The sequence below is a fragment of the Meleagris gallopavo genome, chromosome 10, assembly GCF_000146605.3.
Source record: "Meleagris gallopavo isolate NT-WF06-2002-E0010 breed Aviagen turkey brand Nicholas breeding stock chromosome 10, Turkey_5.1, whole genome shotgun sequence".
In the NCBI taxonomy this organism is placed as follows: domain Eukaryota; kingdom Metazoa; phylum Chordata; class Aves; order Galliformes; family Phasianidae; genus Meleagris; species Meleagris gallopavo.
The window spans coordinates 25391032-25401353 of record NC_015020.2 but is presented as its reverse complement, the minus strand read 5'-3'; the positions used below and the strand labels follow the sequence as shown (position 1 = coordinate 25401353).

At 52.6% G+C, this 10322-nt stretch overlaps 1 protein-coding gene across 1 annotated transcript; it reads right to left on the bottom strand.

Moving 5' to 3' along the window:
- Positions 1–7156: 7156 nt before the first annotated feature.
- FOXE3 (forkhead box E3) lies at positions 7157–10322 on the bottom strand (the record flags this gene model as incomplete). The annotated part of the gene is made up of 1 exon (XM_003208830.4): positions 7157–10322. A coding segment is annotated over one exon (951 nt), but the record flags the coding sequence as incomplete, so codon positions are not given.

Sequence of the window (10322 nt, the reverse complement as noted above, 5' to 3'; positions counted from 1 at the left end):
ACAGGTGCGAGCATTTGGTGATAAAATCTCCAGCACTAATACCGGGGAGCCGGGCCAAACAGCTGCGCGGCCCCGCTTCCAAATGCCGCTCACAATAATTACTCAAATCCTAACGATCCAATCCTAACGACTCCGTGCACCGGGTCGGAACCGGCTGGGTACCGCATCCCCGTACGGAGCCGAGTGCATCCTCCGCCCTCGCAGTCAGCGCTGCGCTCGGGAAGGATTCATCGAACGGAAGGAAAAGTCGGTGCAGAGCGGGGCTGAGCGCTTCTCTCGAAGGTGGGAGTGTGTCCTGAGAGAGTTTTTCTGGGTTCTTTCGCTTTTAAACCGCTTTAACGCTGCGTTTAGCAACTTAAACTCGCCCCTCTCCTACATGTACGTGCATACATCGATGATCATTCTCCTCCATCTGACGCTGCGAAATGCTTTAGGGATGCGGCATCTCTCCTCCCAGCCCCGCGGAAATGCTGTGGGGAGAACAAATGGAAGGGAGCGGGGAGGGAGGCAAAGGACCCGAGCCCATTTCCATTTTTATTAAGTAAAATAATAGTTATGCCTCCCCTACATAAACGAAAGTGTCATAAAAAATTCCGAAGCAGCTGCCAGAGATTTCGACCACACACACAACGGGCGATTGAATTTCCACTCGGTGCGATCCGGGGCAGAAAGGAACCGCCGGGAGCTGCGCGTTGTTACTCTGCGGGGGAGGGATGTGAACGGCGAAACGTGAGGGGACGGCGGGCACGGAGAGCACCGGGCACGGAGAGCACCGGGCACAGAGAGCACCGGGCGCAGTGGGCACCGGGCACAGGGAGCACCGGGCACAGTGGGCACCGCCACCGCCGCGGCTCTCGGCTGCCCCCAAAGCGCCGCGCCCCGAGTTTGGCACCGCCCGCAAAAACGGCGGAGGAGCCCCGGTGCCTCTTCGCTTTTATCACGCAAAATCGACCGCGGAAACCAAATTAAAACGAGAAAAAGAACCTAAAAGGCTGCCGTCTTGAAATTAGGAAAGGGAAAGCTTGGGCTGATATGAAGCAGCCGCTGGGATCTCGGGCACCCACCCGGCCCTATGGGCGCTCCTTGCACCGGGTGCGGAACGCTGCGGTCTCCCGAAACAGCGACCCTACAGATCGACCCCAAAAAGGTCGTCAGCACTGCACGGTCCTCATGCGTGCAGCGGTGGGAGGGATGCCTTGCGCCTTATGCCTTCTTCTCCTTCGGCAAATTATTAATTTTTCTGCTCTCCTCTCCGAAATATTTCGTGACGGGCAGCCTTTCCCGTCTCCTATTTAAATCCTAATTCCCTCGCATCTCACGTTAAACTGTGCTATCAGAAGCGCCTGGGGTCGAAAGCTGCCCGGTCCTTAAGTCTCAATAGGGAAACTGGAACAGCCGAAAAGAGCCGAGCAGCGTTTATTTTCTCCTTTTAATGGACTTTCACTGCCTTTCCCTCCTGCTCTAACGCAGCCCCCGTGGGCAGGTGGCTCCCCGCAGTGTCCCCGGGGCTCCCGGTCCTCCCCCGCCCCGGGCTCATCTCTGAACGCCCACCGGCTGCCAAACGGTTTTTTTTACCCACGAGGCAAAGCTCGTTCCTTGCCTTCCCTCCCTCTATTTGCCGGCTGCAGGGAGACAAATACATCAGTGCGGCTGCGAGAAGTCCCCGTCCCGGCCGGAGCGGCCCCCGATAATGAAGCAAAGCCCTGATCCTACACTCTGCTTGGGAAGGGCAGCATCGGGCCCCGCAGCCCCGCCCTGCTGCCGTGGGCATTGCGGGGCTTCGGGTCCTTCCAAAGGGGCTGTTGGTTCTGCAAGACTTAATCGTTGTTGTTTCCTCGGCCGGGCAGCATCCAAATTCGTTTATTTTGACGTGAAGAGCATCTCCAAGTCCCCCAAGGCTCAGCGACGGATTTTTCTGTATTACCTCGTTATCAGGCTTGGCTGACCTCTCACTTCTCTTAAACCACGACCAAGACAGACCCGCTGCTGCCCGGGCTGCCCCAAGGGGCTCTTTTTCCACTTATGTGATTTCCTTTGATATTATTCCTCTCCTTTCCATAGCCAAGGCTCAGACCTTCGCTGCTCCCTGCAGCACAGCCGTTATTCCCAGCCCCGTATCACCGAGGTGAGGTGGCAGCCGCTCCCCAGCAGCTCCCGGCACGGGGAGATGGGTGGGAACGACAGTGTCAGGTGATGCCAAGTGCCCCCAGTTCCCACTTTGGGGAGCACTGATGCCACAAGCTTCCATCCATCCCTGCAGCACTCAGATGTTCACACACCTTTATTATGTGCTGGGATCTGAGTTTAGGACCTCGGCTTTGGACTTGGAGTTCAACAGCTTAATCTGCTGTTCTCTTTTCATTACTGATCCCATCTCACACGGACCTGAAGCCCACCAGGCAAGCTCATAACACCCAACTGATTAACTCCGACTTGGTGTAAGCTTTTCTTTGCACACTGTTCTTCAGCAACCCGACATGAAAAGAGATGGATACACACACTTCCATGACTCAGAGAACCGTAGTGATTTCGAGCCATAAAGCACCAGGTGCACTTTTGAGACTCACCAAATCCAGCTCTCCTGCTTGCCATAAAAAACACATTAGCCAAAGGCTGATGCATGTGAAAGGCAATTATGCTCCGGCACATGGCAGCACAGAACAGCCTGGTGACGGTGCCTACCGCACAAGGAAAAATATCCCTGTGAAAACAAGCCTGCTAAATCATTTCATTCTTCCCTCAATCCCCTGCAAATAGTAGGGAGGATTTTTTGGGGGGTGGGGATCCATATGGGAAGGAATCGCATTTCCCAAAAGTGGGCACACCAGTGCAATGTCATATGGCCAGATTCACATGGCTGTAGCAACCTGTGATGAGGTCTTATAGTCCAGGTTTCCGTGTTAGCATTTTATTATCCCAAACATGCCCAGGAAACTAATTATTATTATTATTTTTCCTTCTTTCTGGATGTTCTTTGTACGTGGGAGTATCCAGCAGTCCTCATATAGAGATGAGGTTGGGATGAATCTTGTACGTGGTCAGTCCTGCAAGTACGCATTGGTATCTACAGATCTGCCTGCAAACAAGTTTGTAGATACATTTTGCTCTTGGCTTCAGATAAGATGACGTCAGCTGGCAACTGTAACACTGCTACTGCACAGGTTTGATTTCCTCTATTCCCACGTTGGGAAGGAGCTGAATAAACAGGGAAAAAGTCTGAAGTCTGCAGAGGGAGGTGAAGCATCTCACCAAAGGCCATGCAGAGCAGCAGAACCCAGTATCTTAACCCCATCCCCTTATCCAGCAAATGACAGCCAGGAAGAAAAGAGGCCGTGCAGCTGGTGGACATTTTATCAGATGCAAACAAGTGAAAATACCGAGGCAGGAAGCACTGGAACAGCCCAGGGCTGAAGCTGCACAGTGGTCAAACTCAGCTCCAGTGCTCCAGCACACAGCTGTGGGTGCCAGTGCCCCACTGTGTCCCCAACTCATCACAGTGTCACCCCACTGTCTGGCAGTTCTCCATTTCTATAAAATAGGTGCACAGTAGGTAAAAGGAGCACACAAGAAATCCATCCCTGGCAGCTCCAGATCATTGTGAACATCCTTTATGCTTTTCTTTACACCACCGAAAGAAGTTGCTGTCCTAAGCTGAACAGAGGATGAGAGAGGGAAAACAGTTAACATGCAGAATCTGCACTGAGGGCTGCTGAAGGAAGGCTGATGCTTCACATCTGGCTTTACACTTCTTGAAAAGACCTGATTTCTGCTCAGCATCACCCAGCCAACCACATCCCACTAACCCACAGTCTAGATGCCAACTTACAATTGTGTTAGAAGAGGGCAGGAAGCATCAGGGTAAAACATCCCATTAAAAATACATCACTTGGGTCCAGCAGGGCAATGGCTGAGCTGCAGATGGGGATGGGAGTGGGATGAGGGTTAAATGCTCTTTGTCCTCAGGACCAGCCACAGGCTCAGGACCCCACTGCAGAGCAGGCTGTGGGCTGCCGGCACCGCTTGCTGTGCAGAGATAAGCGTGCCATCTAGAGGAAATCCCCTTCATCGCCAGGACTGGCAGCTGAAAATTATCCAATAAGGGATAATTAACCTCTGGCTTTGGAGAAAATCCTCCAGCCTGCTCTGGGGTGCTTGCACAGGCACACTGTGAGGGGCTGGTGATGTGCTGAGGTATCACAGCAAGCACTCCAGGGCCACAGCTAGGCTGTCCACTCCCCCTGGTATGGGTATTTGGATGTAAAGGTGGAGAAGGAAGTGTGTTCTTCCCACACTCCGTGCACCTGCCTGCCTCTGTGGGAGGTACAAAGTGGGCACGTAACACAGTGTCTGTATCATATAATGTGCACCAGTGGCAGCCAGCAGCGGTCCCAAAATGTGGTTGCTATGGGCACCCTTGCCATCAGCATCTTTGGATCTGGGAGGTGCAATGGGAGTCTGTGGGGGCAGCAGCACCATGGGTCTTGCACCCTCCTATGGTCAGGGTCAGCCCCACCAAGCACCTGTATCCCAAGCACACAAATCCATCCAGCCAGATAACTGAAAAACAGTGATCTAGATCCAAGCATGGGGACAGATGCTTCTGTCCACTAGGAAGCTGTCTTATGTAAATAGGAAAAAGATTAAAATAAAAAAAATAAAGACAAAAAAAAAAAAGAAAGAACAAAAAAGAAAAGACAAATTTTGCCTTGCAAAACATGTTCAGGGGCAGAGAAGGAGCAGGGAAAGTCTCACATGAGGGAAACCTTATTCTGCAGGAAAAGCAGGTGTATGCTCATGCAAAAAGCACCTGGAGAGGAGTTGTGTGGCACGGAGTTGCTCATGTGCTGTTTCTTGCACCTTTCCTGCCTACACTGCTCCTGACCTCCCATGTGTTGCTGTCCCCATGCAGAGACAGATTTGGGTGTCCCCCGGCTTGAAGTGGATACTCTGAGCACTGCATTGCACTGGAAGCTCGTGCACTTTGTAAGTCTTGTATTTCCCATCACTGCAGAGAGGAGCCTCGTCGTAATAAAAATCTGGGCTCCAATCCTACAAACACTTATGCCTGAGCTTAACTCTAAGCACGTGAGCCGTCAAAGGGGACCATTCATGTGCTTAAAATTTAAGCATGTGCTTAAGCGTCTGCAGGCCTGGAGTCCATCAGCGTGGGGATTTGTGCACTAAGCCCATATTCTGAGTCATTATCCTTTTCATGTCTTCTCCGGTATTTCAGAAGATGCTTCAAAGAGGAATTTTCAAGTTCTTCAATAAACTTTGCCTTCCCGAGCAGCCGGGATTCCTGCCTATTCTATGGGGCAATTCTCCTGCCCTGCATCCCCTCCCCCTGTCCGCGATAATCCGGTGCTATTTCATGCTTGGCCAGACAATTAAGCCCTCTTGCTGCTTGGCTCTGTCTTTGTTATGTATAATTGTTCCAAATAATTAGCCACTATTGCACGCTATTCTGAAACGACTTTGTACTGCAATTATACTTAGAGGGTGAGCATCAGTTGAGGGAGAATCCAAGCAGCAGACAGCCCAAAAAGAGAGGGCTGGCTGAGATGCTGCTTGGAGCTGCTTTGTGGCTGTGGGATCTTGTCCAGGTGTCACCTGGCTGCCACCTCGTGGGTGCTGCCCACAGTGCAGCAGGTAGAGCCGTGCTTGCTGACATCACCTCCATTGGGATATGGCCAAGTGGATGGCTTGGACATCTCTGGGCAATGACAATGCACCCAAGCTTTGGGATGTGTTTGGGCTCTGGGAGCAGAATGTTCCCAAACTGTGTCTTTGGGTATTTCAGGGATGGTGGAACGTATGATTCCCAGTGAGGAGATGGGTCCAGCAGCACTGTTTGCTAACTTGCAAACGTGTCTCTGCTGTGGATAAGTGCCAGATGGGATGCTCAGAAGTTACATCTCTATGTGAGGCATCTTTTTGAAAATCAAAATGATGTGGTGCAACACTGTCACCTTACTGTTACTCAATCTCTTGTCTCTCAAGCTGGGAATATCTGAGAAGGACACAACCAGAAACATGGGATGTGCACTGGTAAATTAATTCCTCCAACATCATATGCTGTTTCCTTCCAGCCAGCAGAGCTGATGCAAATTGGAAATGAGCATTCCCAGGTGTGTACATAACCAGCTCAGGTGCACCCTTTCTCTGTGCAGCACCAAGGTACCATGGGCCAGGGCTGCTTGTTGGCGTTGAGTGTTACAGAGTTACTTCAACACGTGCATAAAAGCCCTATTGCAACGTTACAATTTCTTAGTCTCAGTGACAAGACTGGGAAATAAATAGCCTTTGGATGCTCTCCCAGGAGCTTGCAGGTCCCCGTTCCCAGCCTGAAGGATGCATCCCACCTGCTGCTCTGAGAAATAACTGAGTGAATCCCATTCCCTCTGGTCTCGACTGTGCCCCAAGCCTCCGTGACACCCTGCCGTATCCCGATGAGGACAGATGCTAAAAGGCCACATAAGGAGCACTCTCAGGTCCCCTTGCCCAGCATGAGCTCGGGGGCTCTGTAAGTCCCCCCCTTTCTCCCCCCCCGGAGCCGGTCGGGAGCGGCTTCCCAGGGATTTCCACTGGAGGTCAGTGTTGGCCCGAACACGGGGGCTGTCACTCAGGGCCACATCGTCCCTGTCCCGGGGTCGGCATTGATGGAGTCCCTGGATGCGTTTGTAGAGGGGTCCTGGGGTGGGACAGCAGCCGACGTATTGGCTGCGGGATGTGATCAGGTCATCGTGTCACACTTGTGGAGAGGCCGAGGTCAGGGTGGTGTTGGGTGGTGGTGTATAAGGGACCTAAATATGAGGGGGTAGAGGTGATATGCAACCCCAGCCCCCCGAGACACAATTCGCAGCCAGCCCTGGTTGTCTTACATCGATTTGCTCCAAGCTTTCATCAGCCAACAAAGCCCATCTCTGCTGGTTGCACTACACCCACCACCCATTGCCCATCACTGGTTGGATTTAAAGGCTCAATCCTGACCTCTTCCCTTAAGATGGAGAAACTGTTGGCCCTCTCCAAGTGATGTATTCACAAGGGACAAAGCATTGCGTAAAATAAAGTCATTAATGTCTAAAATGTCCATCCCTGGAGTTGGCAGTGGACAACTGGCAGCATCCAGACAGAATCAGACACTACTGGAGGACCAACAAGTCCTTCACAAAATGTACTCCCATTACAATCCCAGCCAATGCTCTGTTTGTTTGCACCCAAGTGCTCCCTGGGCTGTTGGGATTTCTGAAGGGAAAACAACTCCTGGTTCCAAACATAAGAAACTTGAATCCAGCCCAATTTTCTAAGGGCTACTCTGTGAGAAGCCACCTGCGATGGCCCCGATCACCAGACCAACTTCTTTGGCACCCTTGATCCCAAAGGATCACACTTATTCTACAATAGCAGAGAGCAAAGAAAGTTTTGCCTCTGGCTCTTTGTGTGGGTTGGATGGGAATGGTTATGCATGTCATTACTTAATGTTCCCTGAACTCCCTGGATGTTGCTAAGTAAAGAGCAGAGGATTTCAAAGGAGACTCGGTTTCACAGCCCAAATCTGAGTGATAATTACTCCTGTTTCATTCAAATCCCTCTTTTTCACGAAACACATATACTGAAAAGACGCTAAAACAGGCGAAGGGCACAGGCATAAACTTTACAAAGCTTAAAACTACTCTGTCTCAGCACAGCTCATGCTTTACATGACACCTTAATCCTACTCATTTGCTAGATTCACCCTAACTGTAAACAAAGCTTTGAAATGAAAGCTTAAATCCTAGTTGGGATACATTAAGTTAACCAAGAAGACACTCTTAAGGCATTAGTGTAATGACAATCACAGTACGAGTGCCAGAGGCTTGTGCATGGGGGGATTAATATCTGAAGGGAGAAGAAGAAAAGGGGGTCTGGTCCCTGTACTTTGCGGCCTCTTTGGCTAACAGCCTGCAGCGAGGGCGGCTGTGTGCTGCTTCTGAGGTGCTGGGGCTGCTTGGCAGGGGGGCCTGGGGTGCTGGGGGGACCCACAGCTGGATGCTGCACACCAACATCTGGGTATCTCAGCATCTGGATGCTGCCTCCCAGCATCTGGACCACTCACCAGGTTGGGGGTCATCCACTCTCCCCAGGTCACGTCTTTTTGCTACCACCTATGCAAGGCTCCAGTGGGATTGGGGAAGAGCAGGCTCAGCACAGCACCAGGTTTCCAAGCACGACGTCTGGAGAATTGCAGCACCACCTGCCCACCCCACCACCATTTTCCCTTTGCACGGCACCTGGCTCTCCCCTGGGAACCTCCTTGTGCCCTGCCAGCCCGTAGCCCCCAGCCTGGAGAAAAGCAGCTTCTTCTCTCCCCTTCCACACCAACCTCCACACCAACATTCAGTTCTTACAGCAAGCATGGGATAAAGGAATGAAGAGACACAAGTGAGAGCTCCCACCACGGGGACACACAATCCAGCAGTGGGCAGCACAAGCCTCACCGCCTGGCTGGGCACTGCAGACAGTCCTATAAATAAACAGCACCAGGCTGGGCAGAGAATGCACTGGGTTTTAACTGATGCTGTGCCAAGAGAGGAAAGCTCTGATCTCCTAACTTGGGGTGCTAAATAGGGATATCACCTGCAAGGGATTCCTGCTGTGCCAATGGAAAGGTATACCCTGCAGCTCCCTGGTGATGAAGAGCTCAACTGCACCCTTCCCACAGCCCAGCAGCACTTAGCTCCCATTCATTTTTATTAAAAAAAAAAACCAAAACATAGTAAAATAGCTTTAAAAAGCATCACTAAAAGTACAAATCCTGCAGTGGAGGCACAACAGCAGCACAATAATGTGAGCAGAGGATTTCCCCCGGTTGGAGCAGGGGAATGGCAGCACTGGACAGGTTGGAAAGAAAAGCTTTATTTTAAAAAAGTCTTTTCTAACAGCGAAAGTCATTTTTCAAAATAGAAAAAAGTAGTCAAGGTGTTTTGTTTTGTTTTCCTATGGGGGAATAAGAGGATAAACACCTTAAATATTCTTTTAAAATTGGTTTAGTGGGGTTTTTTGGTGACTCATTCCAGTGATGAACGAGCACCCAGGGAAGAGGAGAAAGCCCTTTTGTGGACCATTCCTTGCTTTTGGGGTTCCTGCCCATTCCACCATGCGAGCATTGCCTCCAGGAGGAACCTCCTCTCCAATTAAACACAGCTGGGAAAGAGGAGTCAGATTTTGGTCCCCTTCACCATGCACACGGTGTTGTGTCTGCACACAGCAGAAGAGCAGGAACCTCATCCCACCCACTCAATCCCCACTATGGGGACATGTTCACGCATCCATCCACGGGATCCTTAGAGCATCCATCCACAGGCTCCTTGGCGCATCCATCCTTGGTCCCATCACATGTACCGCTCCAGGCCGGTGCTGAAGTTGGGCTGCCTGCCGTAGGCATTGCCGGAGCTGAACTGGCCGAGGGGCGATGCGGGGAGCCCCAGCAGCTGCTCGTTGTGCTCAGGGCAGGCAGTGGGGCGCACAGTGGGCAACGCCAGTCTGCTGGGAGCCCCGTAGAGCTGCGGGCTGCCGGGTGAGTAGCTGCCCTGCCCTACGGGTAGATGGGGCGGCGAGGCAGCGTAGGGGTACGCCAAAGCGTTGGGGCCGGCTCGGCTCAGCAAACCAGGACTGACGGGCTGTGGCTGGAAGCAGGGAGGCTCTGAGGTGCCGGCGGAGCAGCTGGGGGCTAGTTCGGTCCCAGTTAAGCCCAGAGAGGGGTGGGCCAGCTCAGCAGGTGGCGAGGGCTGCAGGGCCTGCTGCCCGCTGATCAGGCTGTCAATGCTGAACATCCGCGAGTGCTGCGCCGGCGGTGCCACCCCGGTTGCGTAGGGATGGAAGACGGTGCCCGAGAGCTGCGGGCTGTAGGTGGGCGAGCAGAGGGCATTTGGGTAGGGGGCGGCGGGGGCCATCGGGCGGACGGCGGGTGGTGGGGTGAAGGCGCTGGAGTTCTGCATATAGCCTGGGTAGGTGGTGATGTCGGTGCGCTTGAAGCGTTTCCTCCGGCGCAGGAAGCTGCCGTTGTCGAACATGTCCTCGGCTGCAGGATCCAGCGTCCAGTAGTTGCCTTTCCCGGGGTGGCCGGGCTCACGGGGGATCTTGACGAAGCAATCGTTGAGGGTGAGGTTGTGGCGAATGCTGTTCTGCCACTTCTTGGGGTTCTCCCGGTAAAAAGGGAAGCGCTCGGTGATGAACTTATAGATGCCCCCCAAAGTGAGCTTCCTCTCGGCGGCGTTGGCGATGGCCATGGCGATGAGGGCGATATAGGAGTAAGGCGGTTTGCCCCGCTGAACCGGCCGTTT